We start from the raw sequence: 20323 nt of genomic DNA on the forward strand, positions 1-20323 counted from the left end.
AAAGAAAGGCTAGGGGAAAAGAATACAACTGCATCGTTAGGCTTATAACAAAGTAAGGGAAATCCTCAGGGGTTAAAAGTGGAGCAGAAAGTTTGTGAGGATGCTATGTGCAGCGTGAGATGCCACCTGGCAATACCAGGAACCCAGGCCTTTAAAATTATCGGGAGAGAGGTTACTGTTAAACTACCTTGGACTCTAGTAAAAGGTGGTGAGTCAGTAAACAGGTAGGTTAGGAAAAAAAAAAATCCATCAGCTGGCAAAATCAATAAGGAAACTTGCCCATCTTAAAGTGAGTGTTCTGGGTTTTAAAAAGTGTAACTTGGGGCTTCCCTGGTGGCGCAGTGGTTGGGGGTCCACCTGCCGATGCGGGGGAACGCGGGTTCGTGCCGCGGAGCGGCTGGGCCCGTGAGCCATGGCCGCTGAGCCTGCGCGTCCGGAGCCTGTGCTCCGCAATGGGAGAGGCAACAGCGGTGAGAGGCCCGTGTACCAAAAAAAAAAAAAAAAAAAAAAAGTGTAACTTGAAAATGTGTAACCACAGCCTGCAAATGCATAGATTTGTGCTTGAATTTTTACCACATGACTTGTCTGGCAAATCCTAAGCCAAGCAATTAATTTAAAGTTGTCCTGGGGCTTCCCTGGTGGCGCAGTGGTTAAGAATCCGCCTGTCAATGCAGGGGACACGGGTTCGAGCCCTGGTCCGGGAAGATCCCACATACCGCATAGCAGCTGGGCCCATGTGCCACAATTACTGAGGCCCAGGCACCTAGAGCCCATGCTCCGCAACAAGAGAAGCCACCACAATGAGAAGCTCGCGCACCGCAACGAAGAGTAGCCCCTGCTCGCTGCAGCTAGAGAAAGTCCGATGCAGAAAGGAAGACCCAAAGCAGCCAAAAATAAATAAACAAAATAAATTTAAAGTTGTCCTGATTGGTAAGGCTGTGGAAAATCTGGCATAAGAAAAACATACATTGTCTGGAGGAACACAACCTCAACCAGGTCCCCAGTATTCCCAAAGGTAAAGATGAGCCAAATGACAGAGAAAAATCTAAAATTACAAAAGACTGAAAGAAATAATACACTACGAACAACAGTCAGCAGAAAAACATTAATAGCACTAACAACAGTAAAATAGTAGAATAAGACCTCTAAGAATTTCAAATTGGAGTTATCAGACATAAAATACTAGGTTTTATATTTAAAGAAATTAAATAAAGAAATTTAAATTATAAAAGGAATAAAAGACCACCAAATATGATCAAGCAGGTTTGAAAGAGCACCCAAAGAGAAACTGCAGAAAGAAAAATATTATACTGAAAAATAAAATATATTAAGCTCCAGATCAGAAACAGATAGAGAATTAGTGTATTACGCAATTTCACTAAAATAGTTGTAGGTGTAGATTTCTTTTTTATTTATTCTGTTTGTAATTCACTGTTAATACTAAATCTGATGTCCTTCACCAATTCTGAAAAATGTTCAGCCATTCTTTTCTTCAAATAATGTCCTAAAATTCTTTCCGTCCTTTCCTCTGGAACTCTAATTAAATCATTTCTTATTTTAATTTTATACCCTTTACTCACATTTACAGTTTCTTTGGGCTACATTTATTTTTGGTAATTTCTCAGTCCAACTTTGTTATATGTTGAAAATTTTCATAATGAAATGTTGGGAAAAAATGTATTCACCAAAAAAAACCTGCCAGACATTCATGGTGTACAGGGTTGCTCTACTAAAACTTCTCTAATTTATTATATGAAGCTAGTACAATTTTGATGCCAAAATCAGAAGATAAGGAAAGCACAAGATAGAAAACTTTAAGTCAACAAATCATAGAGGCAAAATATTCCAAGTGAAATGAACAAAGCAAATCTAACAATGTGAAACCGCAAATAAATCTGTTATGACTAAAATAAGTTTATCTCAGGAATGCAAGGATGGTTTAAACATAGAAATCCATTAATATAATTCATCAGATTAATAGAAAGGAGAAGCAGCATAGGAGTCTTTCAATAGATGTAGCTGATTAAATTCAACATCCATTTAAGATAAACACCTGTGCAAATTAGGAATACAATGAAATTTTGTTATCCTAATGAAAGGTGGCTACAAAACCTATAGCAATCCTTATAATATACTGGTAAAACATTTAAAGCATTGTGTATAAAATCAACAAGAAATGGTTGCCTATTACTATTGCTTCTATTCAAGGCTGTACTAAAGGTCAGCCATGTTAATTAAGAAGAAAAAAAGGGTATGCCATAGAAAGAAACAAAATGGTTTTTATTTGTACAAAATATGACTTCTGCCAAAAGAACTAACAGACATTATTAGAAATAATATGGGAATTTGGCAAGATTGTAAAATCAACATATAAAAACCAATTTAATCACATAAATGAGCAACACACTGAAAATGGTATCTTTTCTTTTTCTAACTGCATTTACAAAAGCAACCAAATACATAAAATACCTGAGTAACTATAACAAAATATGCGCATGATATTTATAAGAAAATTATAAAACTTAATTGAAAGACACTGAAGATCTAAATAAATGGAAAGATACTATATTCATTGATAGGAACACTTACTGTCATAAAGATGTTAATTCTCCCTAAACTGATCAACAGATTCAATGTAATTCCAATTTCCAAAGATTTTGGGTTTAAAGGGAATGGAAAGGTCTAAGAATAGACAAACAATTTTGAAAAAGAACAGGGTGCGGGTATCTGTACTACCCAAATATCAAAATTACTAAAGATCTATAGATGATAAGAGAGTGTTTTGCTGTTAGAGTAGACAAACAGACCAATGAAACAGAAGAGATTGCCATAAACAAACCCACATATAACATGGTAACTTTAGATATATGATAAGATAGAATTGCAGGGCACTGCAGAAGAGACTGATTATTAAATAAAGGCCGCTAGCTTGACTGGTTGTCCACAAAGACGAAAAATATCAAATGGATCCCTACCTCACACCCTATATGAAAATCAATTTCTTGTGGATTAAAGACCTAAATGTACAAAACAAACTTTAAACCTCTGTAAAGAAAACAGAGATTAGTGTTACATCTTTATGTAGGAAATGACTTCTTAACTGAGACATATAAAGCACAAATCATACACCTGAAACTAACAAAACACTGTAGATCAATTATACTCCAATAAATTTTTTTTAAAAAGCACAAATCATAAAGAAAAAGGTATTTAAAGTTCATCATGTTAAAATTATCAATCTCAAAAAAAGTAAAAGGACAGGTCACAGACTGCTAGGAAATAAATGCAACATGTGCAAAAGATTAATACCAGGAACAAATAAAGAACTTTCAGAATCAATAAAAGAAATAATCCAACTTTAAAAATGAATAAAAGATAAAAATAGGCAATTCACAAAAGAAATGTGATCAGTAAATATATTTGCAATTAGGGTAAGGTAAAGTAAAATCATAAGGAGACATAATTTCAAATCCATCCTTCAACTGGCAAAATTTCAAGTCTGATAATACTATGTGTTGGTGATGATGTGGAGCAACAAGAATTCATACAAACTGCCTGCTGGTAATAAAATCACAGTGGAGGACAATTTGGCAATATCTAATTAAATGAAGACTCTAAGGAAGATATTCCACATAGTTGTAAAACTTCCACACATGTATCGAAGAGGACATGTTCAGTACTATTCACAGTGGCCTTTCTTGCAATATTAAAGAAAAAGACAAAACATCCTATATGTCCTTCTCCAGAAAAATGGATAAATGTGGTACTGTCACTCAACAGGATACTACAGATTGGTACAAGTGAATGGGATAAAACTACAACTATCAACAAAACAAATCTCACAAATACCACTGAACAAAAGCAAATCGCAGAAGAGAACTTTCACTATATCATTATATAAAGTTTTGAAATGTCAAAAGTGTTATAAGTTTTTAAAGATACACCCACACATATATGTATGTGTGTGTGTATGTACAGGGAAGAACAAAGAGATGCGTAGGAACAAAAACCACAAAATAGGCTAGCGGTTACTGCAATGAGGAGGGGGAGAGTGTTTTGTTTATTAAGCATGGATACTTATTGTATTATTTTTTTACTTTTGTGTACTTCTCAAGTATTACACAATAAATTAAAAATAATAAATAATAAAAGGATCTGCTATAGAGACCAATCAATAAGCCCTGGATAAGAACTAAGTTTCATAGGTGAAAAACCGAATACCAATAAAACAAGTCAGTGTACTCTGATAAGCCAGCGTTACAACGGAGAGCTCAGCTGAAAACGGCGTTAAGAAATTGTGCTGCTCTCCTTACCTGTCTCTTATACGTCTCGAGTTGACTTCGAGCCGCGTTGGCTTTTCTCAGCTCCTCCTCTAGGCTAACTGTGTTCTGCATATACATAGTATTCTTCTCTTCTAAGAGTTTAACCTGCCGCCTCAAATCCCCAAGATCTTCTAGCTTCTTTTTATATGATTCCACTTGGCCTTCTAGTTTAGACACTTTATCAGAAGAATGTCTAGAATGAGATGGGAAACCAGAAATCACAAACACATCCGCAACGGTAAAGCTGCTGTAGACAGTGCTAAACCAAGTGGATTGCCAGGAAGTAACACGTTCTAATGAAATTATAAGACCAAAGGTGAGTCCAGCTTAGTTTTTTGTGCAGGTTCAAAAGTATGACCAAAATTACAGCAAAATTTATAATAGACAACATTATAAAATTTAAGGAATGCAAGTAGGAGGGGGTAGCCAACAGAGTCACATGTAGCACAAAAGCTAAATAAACTGTACACTGTCCAAATAATTTGGCAATTAGGCTGTTATTAGTGACCAGAGGAACAGCTGTTTTGGTGGAGCCGTGGGGCAGGCGGTGGTGAATTTTAGTGGGTTAAGGAAAGAATGTAAACTTTACCTTGTGTAATCTAAATTTGTTCTGGAGGGAAGGAGAGAATAATAGGTCTCTCACTTTTTCTAAGATAAGAGGGACAGAAACATATAAATGTATGCTAAGGAGGCAGATTCAAATGTGAAGGGAAATGATAACTGATGTAGCACAGTCCCTGCAGAAGCAAGAAGGGCTGAGACACAGAGCACTGAAGGAGTTAGCATTGGACAGGAGGACAAGTAACAGGTCTGCACTCTAGAAGCAAAAGAGAAAAGATGGGCACAAATGCAGGAGACACAGCACATGGAGGGTCCATAGGTCATGGCCTCGTTCCTCAATGCAGGAGACAATGTCATCTACTGAGACTGAAGCACAGGAGAGGTGTGGTGGGGGGCAGTCAGGTGAGAAGAGTTATGAAAATACATAGCAGCTATGAGAGAAACGGGCGACTGAGCAATCTACGGATGAGCGGTAGAACATTGGACCAGTGCTAGGAGCCCACACAGATGGGCAGTAGAGCGGTGGACCAGTGGGAGGGGCCCACACGGATGGGCAGTAGAGCGGTGGACCAGTGCTAGGAGCCCACACGGATGGGCAGTAGAGCGGTGGACCAGTGCTAGGAGCCCACACGGATGGTCAGTAGAGCGGTGGACCAGTGCTAGGAGCCCACACGGATGGGCAGTAGAGCGGTGGACCAGTGCTAGGAGCCCGCACGGATGGGCAGTAGAGCAGTGGACCAGTGGGAGGGGCCCACACGGATGGGCAGTGGAGCGGTGGACCAGTGCTAGGAGCCCACACGGATGGGCAGTAGAGCGGTGGACCAGTGCTAGGAGCCCACACGGATGGTCAGTAGAGCGGTGGACCAGTAGGAGGGGCCCACACGGATGGGCAGTTGAGCGGTGGACCAGTGCTAGGAACCCGCACGGATGGGCAGTAGAGCGGTGGACCAGTGCTAGGAGCCCACACGGATGGGCAGTAGAGCGGTGGACCAGTGCTAGGAGCCCACACGGATGGTCAGTAGAGCGGTGGACCAGTAGGAGGGGCCCACACGGATGGGCAGTTGAGCGGTGGTCCAGTGCTAGGAACCCGCACGGATGGGCAGTAGAGCAGTGGACCAGTGGGAGGGGCCCACACGGATGGGCAGTGGAGCGGTGGACCAGTGCTAGGAGCCCACACGGATGGGCAGTAGAGCGGTGGACCAGTGCTAGGAGCCCACACGGATGGGCAGTAGAGCAGTGGACCAGTGCTAGGAGCCCACACGGATGGGCAGTAGAGCGGTGGACCAGCGGGAGGAGCCCGCACGGATGGGCAGTAGAGCGGTGGACCAGTGGGAGGAGCCCGCACGGATGGGCAGTAGAGCGGTGGACCAGTGCTAGGAGCCCGCACGGATGGGTAGTAGAGCCGTGGACCAGTGCTAGGAGCCCGCACGGATGGGCAGTAGAGCCGTGGACCAGTGGGAGGGGCCCAGTGGAGAGTAAGATCACTAGTCTGCAGTAGGACAAAACTACCTCACTATGTGATTTTCCCTGTTTGTTCTCAGCATTCAAAGAGCAAACACATAAAACATAGCTGGTTGGAATGATCCGACAGAGGATAGATTACACAAGCAGAACGGTGCAGAAACGAGGCGGCAGGGAGTGAGGTGCCCAGTGAGAGAACAGTTGAGTCCAGCAAGGAAATGAGCCATGTGTGTGGGTGTGACGGTGTCCGAGAAAGAGGAAGACCAAGTGACTGGAGGATGCAAAATTAAAGAATAGGAGTAGTAATGAGAAAAGTTCAGAGCGACGCAAGTATGAAGTTGGCCAGAGGTTAATTTCTATTTAACAAACATTTATATACAGCACTTATTTGCCAGATACTGTTCCAAGTGCTTACAAGTATCACCTCACTTAATTCCACATGTCAGTCTGAGGTAGGTATGTGTGTTAGTTCCATTTGACAGACGAGAAAATGGTTCCATAGAGGCTGACTAAACGGCAGCACTGGGATCTGAACCCATCTTCCTGTGCTCAAAGGCCCTAGAGTTCGTAACATCGGTGGCAGAACTGTTCTGGGGGATCACAGGTGTGAGATTCTAAAGAGATGGGAAGGTTGTTTACCTAAGAACGTCTATTTCGTCTTTCAGAGACTGAGCATCATCTGCCAAAGTGGTCAGTTCATCGTTCTGCTGCCGAAGTTCAGACATCTCCTTTTGTAACTCTTCACAGCGTATTCGATAGTCATCTTTGGCTGCTTCAAGTCTGTAACCGAAACAAAACAGACCAAGAAAGCACTACTTACTGTCTAATAATTCTCCTTAGAACAGGAAAACTAAGTAAAAAACATGAAAATAAATTCTTCTTGGATTTGTCTCCTACTTTTGTGACCATACACTGTATTTCCAAGTTTTAACTATTCTGGAAACAGATTCTACTGCTCCAAGACTTGCAGAAAGGTAACAACGGATCGCCATTCCTCTACTCAGAAAGTTAGACGCCAAAATATAGCAGCTATAATTTATTTAAAGTTTTATTTTCAATGATGAAATTAACACATATTCCTTTTGAAAATTCACAAGATGCATTAAAGCAAAGAAGATAAAAATTATGTATTGCTCTAGACAGATACCTACTGTTAACATTTTTGGAGTATAACCTCCAGTCTGATTTCTATTCATAGATCTTTTCCCCCCAAAATATGGATAATATTGTTCCTAATTTATATTAATTTGTTTTGTTTAACATACATCCTTCCTTTGGATTTAAAAGATTCTTTCTCACGTCACAAATATTTATCATTGATTATTTACTTTTAATTTTATTTACGTATTTAATGTACAGAAATTCTTAATCTTTATGTAATTCAACTGATGAATCTTACACGTTATAGTTTCTACTTCTTTTAATTTTTTTTAAACCTTTTTATTTTACGTTGGGGTATAGCCAGTTATCAATGTTGTGATGGTTCCAGGTGCCCAGCAAAGTGACTCAGCCATACATATACAGGTATTCATTCTCCCCCAAACTGCCCTCCCATCCAGGCTGCCACATAACATTGAGCAGAGTTCCCTGTGCTATAAAGTAGGTCCTTGTTGGTTATCCATTTTAAATATGACAGTGTGTGTACATGTTGATCCCAAACTCCCTAACTATCCCTTCCCCCCACCCTTTCCCCCTGGTAACCATAAGTTCTCTAAGTCTTTGAGTCTGTTTCTGGTTTGTAAATGAGTTCATTTGTATCATTTCTTTTTAGATTCCCCACATAAGTATAGTTTCTACTTCTAATGTGCAATTACAACTTTTTTTCCCTTCTAATTCTTTGTTTTCTGTTAGTATTTATACGGTTTCATTTTTAACATTAACGTTTTCAATTTCCCTGGAATTCATTTGGGTATATGATGTAACACAGGAATCCAACTTTTCCTGCCAAAATATCTACCAACCATTCCAAACTGCGTAACAAATAATTTAACCTTTCCCTATTGATTAGAAAATGCCACCTTTATCACATTATGTATTTTTATATATACTTGGACTGGTTTCTGGATCTTCATTTGTGTCACTGGTGTCTATTTTGCTGCACTGGTACCAAGCAATTTTCATTTGTATATTAGTACTTGGGTGTGGCCAGTATTCCCTCATTATACTTTGTTCTCAAAACATTTTGGGAACCTCGTCTTCATTAATACTTCTAGATGAACATAAAATTTGAATTGGAATCAAGTTCAAATTATATAAGTTAAGAAAAAAATGGCATTCTTATAATGTTCCATTAAAAACACCTAAAAATATGTTTCCTCTCTCCACACAGTATTATGTTTTATGTATAACTTAGAAGTTTTTGTCATCTAACTCCTTCATACTACTTAAATTTTTTTTTTATTCTTCACTTAAATACTTATAAATGGAAGTTTTTCCTGATGATACTAACTAGTTATTGGTAAAAAAACTTATGACCTATGCAGCAGTCTTACATTATTACCCTCTCCCTGGTTAAATGTTTATTGGTTCTAAGAACTTTTGAGTTAACTCTCTTATATTTTCTGGGTGGACACACATATTATCTACAAATAATCATCGTTTATTGATACTTTTTGTCTTCCCAATATTTTAATCTCATTTCTTTTTCTTATTTCATTTTCTAGAAAAGTAATAACAGCGAAATCTTATATAGCATCTATGTGCCAGGCAATATTCTCAAAATACTTTATATATATTAACTCATTTAATGCTCACGAAAATTCTAGAAGGTAGGTAATACTATTAGACCATCTTATAGTAGAGAAAATGGAGGCATGCCCAAGGTTACACAGTTAGTAAGTGGCAAAGCCAGGATTTTTAGAATGTCTAGAAAAATGTCAAATAATAGATTAATACTCATCCTCATTTCATTCTTAACTTTACTGAGAATTTCAAGTACCAAGCTTATTTTATATTTTTCTTTCTCCTTTAACTTACGGATTGGAGGAGTTATAATACATTTAATAGTTACTGTAATAGATTTAATAATACTCAACAGGTTAACAATCCTGGGATAAAGCTTACTTTAGTACTGGATTGAATTTGCTACTATTTTATTCAGGAATTATTTAAATAATACTCATAAATGAGATGTCAGTCATTTGAAAATAATAGTAATAAACCCATTATGTTAATATAGACAACATACCGTTTATGAAAAATAACTCTATTTTCTAAAGCCAAAAAATGGTGAGAAGAGTGGCAATATTTTTTATATTCTGTGACTCAAATCATCTGGTTTAGTAGAAGACAGCTGGGTTCCCATAGCTGTTTCTACACTGGTCTGCTGTGATGGTTTTTTGGCTGAGGTATATGAAGGAGATCCAGCCAAGCACAGAAATGCGGTTGGAAAAGAGAGGGCCCTGAAGACTCTCTGAGAGGGTCGTCGGATCACACTCTGAACCACAGATGTAGACCATAGGGGATGGATTGGTTTTCTAAGGTTTCTGAGAAGACTAAGAAAATTTTTTTATTTTTTCCTGTCAAGGCCAAAAAAAAAAAAATAAATGCAGACACATTTCATGGGGAAACAAAGGACTGAGTCACTGGACAAGTAAAAAAACCTAATTGATATTTAATTTCTCCCAGTTTTGACATTGAAAATCTATGGCTGGGTAAGAAACAGGCCAGGATATGTTTTCTAGTAAATCACAACACGATATTTTATCATACTGCCAAGTCCTTCAACTTTGGGGCTCTATTTTGTCTTGCAGGACACCAAATTTTTCCTTTTCTTCTTTTCTCTTTCACCATCCAATAGCCAGTGGGCCCTCTTCCTTCTTTTTGGCCTTTTCCTCTCCCAGAGGATGTGTCTGGAAGACTGCTGCTTTACATCAGCTCGCCGTTTAAAGAGGCCTGTCTCTATAACCCACGCACCTGGCCTTTATTTTGTGTTTCTTTAAACTGTGCTCTGGTAAGGGCACCAATCTCTAAATTCCGTGCCTGTGTATTTTTTTGGCATCTGGCCCTTTAAGAAGATACACTTACTTTGAAATCCTGTCCCTGCAGTTTGTGATCTAATTTCCTTTTTTGTTTTAAAGTAATTTCCGATTTTGAGTGAATTTAATCTTTCCAGCGACCGCTCCAACTCACCCTCAGGCCCCTTCACTAGTTCTTCCTCTGTCTCTGATTTTTTTTCTCTGTCTGCCTTTACTTGCCTCAGAGTGCCTGGCAGGATGGAGGTGGGCTGGTGTTTGCTTCCTTCCTTTCACTCACAGTTATTGTTCAGTTGGGGCATTCTGTCTGCAAGTCATATTGAGGGTGAGCGTTGATAGATTTTCCTAAATGAGCAGCTACTTCATGTCGTGTGGGAAGACTTTTAGGAAGCGGCTAATTGCACAGCCTCCTTGGTCTGCAGTTGCCCGAAAGTCCTAACACTCACTATATTCTTAACCTTACAAGACATTACCCCGCGCACCGCAACAAAGAGTAGCCCCCGCTCGCCCCAACTAGAGAAAGCCCGCACGCAGCAACGAAGACCCAACCCAGCCAAAAAAAAATAAAATAAATTTATATTAAAAAAAAAAGACATTACCAAATTTTAAAAAATGAGATCTGAGTGAGTAGTCCCTTACCTGAATGTTTCTTCTTGGAGCTGTTCTAACTGAGTCTGGAGCTGCAGGTGCCTTCTTCCTGCTGGACTGTTAGGATCTTCTATAGAATCAGACTGATTCAGCCTTTCCATTAATACCTGATTCTCTGCCAACAGACTACTTTTCTCCTCTTGCAATGCTGCAACCTGTTAGAATATAGGAAGACAGTGGTTATTTTCTCCAGTTACACTGGAATCTGCATAATCACTTGTGAATTACCATTACGAATTAAAGCCTGTTTTTAAAGAAGTACAAGCAACCTCCACTTAAAACGCTGACATTATTTTGGAATATTGCACAGGCAGAGCAGTACTTAAGAGTAAGCAAGAATTCATTCTTTATTTTACATTTGAAAAGGTAATTCACCAAAGAAGGTATGTAATGGCAACTAAGCACACAAAAAGATACTCATGATTAGTCCTTAAGGAAATGCAAATTGAAACCACAATGTTATATCCATACACTCACTCCCAGTAGAATGCCGAAAATCAGAGAGACTGGCTGTACCAAGTGTTGGTAAAGATGAAAACAGATGGGAGCTTCACACACCTGTTCAGCACGTGAAATGTTCCACAGGCTGTGAAAAACCGGTTCGCATTTTCCTAAAAAAATTAAACATGCAACTACCACATAACCCAGACATTTTACACTTAGGTATTTATTTACCAAAGAGAACTAAAAGCATATGTCCACACAGAGACGTAGAATGTTTATAGCAGCTTCATTTGTAACACAGAAAAACAAATGTTGACCAGTAGGTGAATGGATAAATAAATTGCAGCACATCCATACAACAGAATACTATTTGACAATACAAAAGAATTAACTATTAATACCGATAACATGAATGAATCTCAAAATGATGAAAGAAGCCAGGCAGAAAAAGAGTACACTGTGTATGACTCCTTTCATATGCAATTCTAGAAGATACAAGCTAATCTACAGCGACAGAAAGCAGAGCCGGGACTGGAAGAGGACTGCAGAGAGTCATGAGAACTCACTATCCTGACTGTGGTGATGGTTTCGCACTTTTATACATGTCAACATGCATCAGAACTGTACACTTTAAAGATGAGCAGTTTGTTGTATGTCAACTACATCTCAAAAAACTGTAAAAACAGAAGTTGCCTGCCATTTCTGATTCTCCCTCTCCACCCCCATTTTCTCTGGAACTTGTTCCAGTTGGGCTACTGCCCCACCATCCTCAGGATCAGTCGACCTTGGCTTCTGTGGCTCCCAGGACACCTCCCTCTCCTGGTCCGTGTGCCTCCTTACTCGTCAAGTCCTCTTCATCTCCCTGCCTCTGGCACACGCATGGCTTCTCCTCTCTAAATACACTGATGGCTTTCAGCTTCTGGGCTGTCAACATCATTTATTCACTGATAGCTCGCATGTTTCTATTTCCAGCCTGGAACCCTGCACTGGGTATCATGTCCACCTGGATGTCCACTAGGCGTCTGAATTTAACCTGTCCAGGTGGGACTCTCATTCCCCACCACCCCGCCCCGCCCTCCCACTGTCTTCCCCATCTCAGCAATGCTAACTCTGTCCTTCCACCTGCTCAGGCAGGATCCGTCCCATCTCGTCCTCACACCCACAGCCACTCTTTCAGCAAACATCAGCGGCTCTGCCTCCAAACAGATTGCAACCACTTCTTACCACCCCTCAATTCTGATTTAAGCCAACCTAATTTTTTGCCTGATTATTGTGAAGGCCTCTGAATTAGCCTCCTTGAGTTGGCCCTCACCTCCACCCAGCAGCCACCATAATCCATCCATTAAAATAAAACTCGGACGTCTTTGCTCACAAGCCTCCAACGGCTTCCCATTTATTTACTCAGCCTGTACCAAGGCCTGTCAGGCCTCTGCAGACGGATTCCTCTCCCCAGGCTTCACTCCTGCTGCCCTCATCTTCGTGCTCCCGGAGACACCAGCTGCCCCGCCTCAGGCCTGTGCGCTGAGCCTGGATGATCCTCGCGGGAAGCCTGGGAGGCCGCTTATCCACCCTCTAGGATTTACTAACTCGCTGCCTCCCCGGCAGCCTTTGCTGATGACCCACTCAGAAGTAGTTCCTCCCAGCCCGTCCCCCCGCCCCCCCGAGTCCCCCTTTCTCTAGAATACTTATCAGCAGCACACGACAGACCATATTCTTATCCTGTTCACTGTCTGTCTTCTTTATCGCATGCAAGCACCTTGGGGGCAGGGATGTTTTATCCATTTCTGTGTTTTCCCCTATCTTCACTGTATTGACAGCAGCTAGAACAATGGATGGTCTGGAGTGGGTGCTCAGTGTTTGCTGAATAAATGAATGAGTCTGAAATGCCAGCCTCTAACTCGTCAGATTTCCATAAACGCACGAGTCTTTTCTCAGCGTTAGAGCAGTAGCTCAATTCCGTGCCACTGGTCTATTTCATTCATTTCTGCTATTTCATTCTTTTTAAAATAAATATTTAAGGCTTTAAAATTTAAAAGCTCATTTCTTTGTTAATAATTTCTATCTTAAATTGCACTTTGGTCAGAAAGCATGATCTTAAGACACAGATTCTTTGAATTTTATTGGGAATTGCTTTATAGCCTGGTATGTGGTCAATTTATATGAAGGCTGAGTGCATAATGCAACACCTTCATACCAGACTTATCAGACTAGCAAATGTTGCTAAAGTATTTTAATTCAATGTATTTGGCAGAAATCCTTTTCACATACACAGAAAAAGGTGTCAACTACAAACTGGTACTTGCCATCTACCTCAACAAGGATTAAATCATGAGCTGCTGTAGCCGCTGACCTGTAACGCCCCTTGAAAGGAGTTCAGGAAGAGATCAGGAACGAGTCCGTCTGTTGTCCCCCCCCCCCCCCCCCCCCCCCCCCCCCCGCCCCACAGTGACCTGTAACGCCCCTTGAAAGGAGTTCAGGAAGAGATCAGGAACGAGTCCGTCTGTTGTCCCCCCCACCCCCCCCACCCCCGTGCTCTGGGAAAACTGGCAGAACAGGCCTTCAGATAGTTAGAGATTTTCAGGAGAAGATTTTATGAGCCCATTTCTTGCATCTCCTCATATCTAGAAAAGCGCTAAAATCATCAACGGTGACAAATGCTCCTCGTGACTGGCAGCCACCTTCTGCCAGAACGTGTGCTTGACTGCACGCACCCCCTTCACCTAAATCACATACATACTGACCTCCACCCCACCTCTTCGGAGCAGTTCCTCAGAGCTGAGATGCTGTCTCCTGGGCTACCGTCCTCATTTTGCCCCAAAGAAAACTTAACTCACAACTCTCATGTTGTGCATTTTTTTTAGTCAACAAGGAGACTATTAAAAATAATACATAAACACAATTTAAGAAAAAAAGCAAATAAAGCAAAGGGGCTTATGATGGAAAGCTACAGTTTCCCATTGAGTTTTTCTACTTCCAAGAGACAACTAGTTTTTGTTTTTGTTGTTGTTGTTGTTTTTTTGTGGTATGCGGGCCTCCCTCTGCTGTGGCCTCTCCCGTTGCGGAGCACAGGCTCCGGACGCGCAGGCCCAGCGGCCATGGCTCACGGGCCCAGCCGCTCCGCGGCACGTGGGATCCTCCCGGACCGGGGCGCGAACCCGGTTCCCCTGCATCGGCAGGCGGACGCGCAACAACCGCGCCACCAGGGAAGCCCCGAGACAACTAGTTTTAATGTTCCTAATTTTATTGTTTTTGGCTGTGACTTGACATCTCTCAGTAACATGTTATACCCACTATTTCTTGATTTATCAACCTTACACATTATCTAGTGACTTGTCTCCTCTGACATGTGAAATTAGAGCCACTTGCGCCATCCCGCCTTCCCACAAATAGTTACAGCACTACTCCTGCTCCTTTCACTGGCCGCCTCTGCAATTTTGAACAACTACTCATCGACTTGTTTCACTCCATCACGTGCCCACTCATTCGCTCACTCAGATACTCATCGTGGGTCTACCACGTGCTAGGCACTACGGCAATTTTCTAGGTGCAAGGGATACCACGATGGAAAAAGCAGAGACAGTTCTTATTCTTATGTGTTACATATTCTAAACAAATCATCATAGTAAATATATAAACAAGAACAAATCATATTAAGCAAGAAAGTAAACTAATAAATACATGCAAGACCTAGAGTGAAAGTGCTCTGCAGAGGGTTAAAGCAAGACTAAGGGGCTTCCCTGGTGGCGCAGCAGTTGAGGGTCCGCCTGCCGATGCAGGGGACGCGGGTTCGTGCCCCGGTCCGGGAGGATCCCACATGCCGCGGAGCGGCTGGGCCCGTGAGCCACAACTACTGAGCCTGCACGTCTGGAGCTTGCGCTCCGCAACAAGAGAGGCTGCGGTAGTGAGAGGCCTGCGCACCACGATGAGGAGCGGCCCCCACTCGCCGCAACTAGAGAAAAGCCCTCGCACAGAAACGAGGACCCAACACAGCCATAAATAAGTAAGCAAATAAATTAAAAAAAAAAAAAAAAAAAGCAAGACTAAGAGGAGAGGCTGGAGGACGATGGTAGGCTGGTGACCGAGGAGCTTCCCAGGGAGACTGAGGTTAGTACTGGGCACACCTAAGTGCCCGGTAAATATTTCATAACAGGTGAACCACGTGATTTGGAACTGAGCCTGGATGGCGAGAAGCGGCCGGCCGTGTACTGCCTGCTGCTCCCTCGTGGTGAGACGAGAACACGAGGGCCCCGCTGGGCCCTCAGCGCTCTGCCTCACCCTGCTTCTCCTGCGCCACCTCCATCACCCGCATCTTTACCTTCGTAACACTGCTTCTCCACAGGCAGGGCTAAATGCTGAAGACCAATGACGTTCACATCGCTACCTCAGAGGTCACATCAGCACGCCTGCGTTACGACTGCTTTCTGCAGGGCTGAGTGTGTCATGGCGCTGCCACCAATCTCCTCATAACCTCTCTGCAGCCCCGCCATTCGCTTTGCGATCTGTTCACACCGGGGACTGGTAAACTCTTCTGTAAGGAACAGGGCAGTGAACAGCTGAGCCTTTCAGAGCCACAGGTCTCGTGGCGAGTCCTCAATCCTGTCTCTGCAGCGTGAAAGCACCAGAGACAGCACATCAAGGAACAAGCCCGCCTGCGCTACCACTTTACTCACAAGACAGAGGGCCGCCTGCAGTCTGCCAATCCCAGTGTGCGACTTGAATGTTACACCATCAAAGAGAATATTTATATCCTGCTCATAAAAACAACCAACTCTTATTTATCATTATTGTAAAATACTGCATTTGTGTATAGCTGAATTTTAGAATCTGAAAAGCAATTAACAGCACTTAACATTATGACTAGGTAAATATTATTTACTACATAACCCAGAAAGTGTGCTCTGATCACACTTCTTCCTATCTGCATCCAAAGCAATGACCAACTCTTACGCCTTTCAAGGTAAAATGCTTCTAGTATAAAATATCACGAACTCTGTGTACCTACTACCCAGCTTTAACAAGTATCAAAACATGGCCAATTATGCACCCATCTGGACTTCCATCCACTCCCCCCTCCTCCCTGATTTTGAGGTAAATTCCAGACAAACAATTTCATTTCTTATTTTCTGTCTTTTAATTTAGGAGAGATTTCTTCAACTTTATTTTTAACTATTCTATTGAATTTTTTTATTTTGACAATTCTATTTTTAGTGTTTCTTGACCTCTGGTTTTTTCTTTTTAAAATAGCATCTTGTCCTTATTTTATAGATGCAATATCTTCACCAATTTCATGAGGGTATTAAAAAATTAAAAAGAAAAATCTCTTCTACTACCCCAATTTCTCCACTTCCTCTAGGGCTAGTTTCCTGTTTACCTTGACCCTTCTCTTTTTGGTTACGCAGATTTTCCTCACATGTAAGAATCCGTTTTCTGTAAATTAGAGAATCCAGAAAGGTCAAAATGAAAAGGGCCTTACCCTGCAATACTAATACTCGGTCTAACCTCCTGTACTTCTGTTTGCTTAACTTCTTTAGAAGAGAACCCTCTGACTGGGAAACCAGCTACAGATCAGGGTATCTGCAGTGGGTGACGGGCAATGGGGCTGAGCTCTCCTACAGAAGACCCCGTTACACCTCGCTGCAGCCTTCCACCAAGCATGGCGGCTCTCTGGAGTTCAGCTACAGCAGCTCCCTCCCTCTTTATAGGTGTTCTTGGCCACTGCATTCTTTACTCCTTTTAGGCCGTTTGGCACTTTATCCAACTGCCTTTTGGCCTTCTGAGGTTGATGATGAGCAGTGGTGTGCTGTTGCTGGCTATAAGCAAGCTGCTTGCTAAATATTCGGGAGTCTGGTGAGCCGACTGTTAAACCATTAACAGCCTGGAATTGGTCGCTGTGACAGTGTTTATACCGTGGAAATTGAAAAACGCTACAAATCAGGGCTTTTAAAAATCTCCCCCAGCCCTCCTGAGAGCCGATCTCTCTCCTCTTTCTCTTCTTTTCTTGTGGGCTTATCCCATTTTAAATTCATTTATTATGAGTTTGATGGGGCTGTGAGAAGGAAGGAAAACTCTGACCTTTGCTCAGTCTGCACTCTTTTTCCAGGCTCTGTTTTCCTTTTTCTTCTCGAACTAGGGCTGTGTTACAGCCAAACTGTACCGCACGTGGGACCCAGGGCATGTGGTGGGATGCAGAGCCGTGCTGCAAACAGGTGGTGCAAACCCAGATCTCTTACCTGCAGATCCAACTCATGGCACCTTTGAGCAATTTCTTCCTTGGCCGACAAAGCTTCATTCAGTTCCTCTGAAGTTTTCTTCAGCTGGGTAGAAGCAAAGAGCTACAGTGAACATTGCAGTATGAAGTGGAAACAACTAATAATCGCACATGTACAATACAGAACTAAAACGCTTCCCCCTGTTCTTTCTGTGGGGCAGGGAGAAATCAAGAACCCTTCTGCACGAGTCAAAAGAAGGCACTTCCAACTGCAGACATCTTTTAGTCGGGCGTCTTGTCTTTTCTGTACTTGGAAATTGGTTCTTTCCTTATATCAAGTTTTCTTATACATCTCCTAGGGCTACTTGGTTCTTGGTAATGTTGATTCTGTAATAACTGAGAAATCTCACCTCGGTAAAGTATATATGTGCTAGAGGAACAGGGGTTCAATTGTTAAAATAAATAGCTAGTGTATTTCAACACAATTGTTGTATGGTTTAAAAAATATTTATTCTCTCAGTACTTAGCAGTCAGGATATATGGCCAGAAGAGATAGGCAGCTGGATTGGTCTTGGATTGAGATTTTGCCTGGGAGAAGGTATTAAGGTAAGAGAATCGATTATATTGACAAAATCATCACAATAATAGACCATGAAGTCTAAGCCAGAAAGAGAAGGTAACTGATTAAACAGATGATGAACTGCGTAAGCTAAAGTATGAAGTGGGGAGATTTCCAAAAATAAGCTGACGATGTTGGCAGAAGAAAGAGGAGTAGACTTTAGGCAGGCAGAACAGTTACATTCACGGTGGAGTCAAAGCAAAGTGAGGAAGAACGAACGTAAGATGATGGGCTGTCAGTGAAAACCAAACAGTTCACTTCTTCACAAAGATGAAGGGCAGAGGAGGCTTCTTCAATTGAAGAATAACATGAAATAAAAGGTAAGATATCTTTTGTATTATAAATAAATCACAGGATTAAATGCATGCCATTTTCCAGGACTGCATCTCTTGTGTTAAACATGGCATACAGAAAGATATCACTAATGGAAAAAGAAAAACCATGACTAGAAAACATGAATTATAGTAAGTTAAAGAGGTTAATTTATTTCAAAGTGGGTTGTGCAATAATATGTTAATTACAAATTACAAATTTAATTACAAGTGTGTAATATCCATTAGTAAAGTGGCTTAAGTTCTTGAATTTTAGGTAAAAAATAAAGAATTATACCAATATATTTCATAAGCAATTTCAACTGAAACATCCTTTTCATTAATATCTAAAGTTCACCCTTTAATCTCTGCATGGATAAAAACAATGCAAGATCAGGTACCTGGCGATCAAGGTCCACATAGGCATCATTCCCAGCAGAGACAGGAGACTCTTTACTCATCAGCTGAAATTAAGATTTAAATGATTACAACCACGAGAAAAAAGTGACATTCTATATAATACACTTACAACAACAAACATGAACACCCAGCTGCCATAGAATTATAAAAATTACAATGAAATCACAAATGTAAAAGGAACATTTTCCTATACATTGAAGCTCTTCAGCCTGGAGCTTTGTTTTGCTGCAGGATTACCCTTCACTTAAAATCACACGTGTGACTCTGGTATGCATTTTCACAGCAGGGCCGGTCATGAGACTCAAGTATTACTTATTCTTACCACTAAAAAGACAAGTCTTTAAGTTAAAATGTGGCTAAATATTTAAAATATTGACTTTTCAGAAAAAAATAGCAACACTAAGTAACTATTTCTGAAGAATAAACATGGGTCACATGAATATCAGCCCAAATTAACCGCTAATGTTCAGTGATGACACGCACATACACACGAATCTAGGTCTCAGCCTCTCTCACCCTTGTGTTGCACACAGAGAAGATCCAGAGAGTGTGTGAGGGTTTGGGGAGAAGGGATAAAATTCTGACTGTGACAAATGTCAGGGGCAGACTCAAATGTCCCAATTTTCTCCTGTTTCCTTCTTATGCTCTGTCTGAAGGACAAAAGAGAGGGACAATTAGAAACGTGGGGACAGACTATTGAGAGATCTTGTAATTTCAGCCTTCATCCCACTCTCTAAAGAACTGAAATGTTATGCTCAGCTGTACCTCTTTCTCTGCATCAGTGGTTCTCAACACTGACTGAGAAGTCCCCAAACCAGCAACACCAAACCAACAACACCAGCATTGACTAGGAACTTGTCAGAAATGCAAATTCTTGGGTCCCTGCCCAGATTTACTGAATCAGAGACTCTAGGGTTAGGGCCCAGCACCACACACTGAAGTTTGAGAACCACTGCTCTATATTAATGTCATGAGAAGAGTGAAGGTCCCTTAGCATAATTAGGAGGGAAAAAAATCTCAGAAAGAGTAAAAGAATACTGGCTTCAATTTTTGATGCTTTTATTGTAAGAATATTAATAAAAAGATGTTCAAAAGATTTTTCTTCCAATTTAAAAAATAACACCCAATGTAGAGAAGATAAAATTCAGAAAAAATACAAAGAGAAAACACCCATTATTCTACCATCCAGAAATAACCACGTCTGTAATTCTGAACTATTCAAGAAGCTACCTGTGCCATGGGTTTCACACAGCTCAAGTAAGAAAGACAAATACAGTGTCACGTGATGAGGGCTGTGACAGACACTCAGAGAGGAAAGATCTAATTCGGGGGGTGCGGGGGGGGGGGCGTAGGAG

The 20323-nt window shown here is 41.3% G+C and overlaps 1 protein-coding gene across 1 annotated transcript in view; it reads right to left on the reverse strand.

Moving 5' to 3' along the window:
• The window catches only part of HOOK3 (hook microtubule tethering protein 3), a 111301-nt gene that overhangs the window by 40673 nt on the left and 50305 nt on the right, over positions 1-20323 (reverse strand). Inside the window, exons 7-11 of the mRNA XM_024131556.3 lie at positions 18950-19012; positions 17641-17724; positions 10958-11121; positions 6984-7124; positions 4314-4515 (exon numbers count right to left, since the gene is read on the reverse strand). Coding sequence (XP_023987324.1) covers positions 4314-4515; positions 6984-7124; positions 10958-11121; positions 17641-17724; positions 18950-19012 — 654 coding nt within the window. The remainder of the gene's footprint in view (positions 1-4313; positions 4516-6983; positions 7125-10957; positions 11122-17640; positions 17725-18949; positions 19013-20323) is intronic.

The sequence above is a fragment of the Physeter macrocephalus genome, chromosome 20, assembly GCF_002837175.3.
Source record: "Physeter macrocephalus isolate SW-GA chromosome 20, ASM283717v5, whole genome shotgun sequence".
NCBI classification, from domain to species: Eukaryota; Metazoa; Chordata; class Mammalia; order Artiodactyla; family Physeteridae; genus Physeter; species Physeter macrocephalus.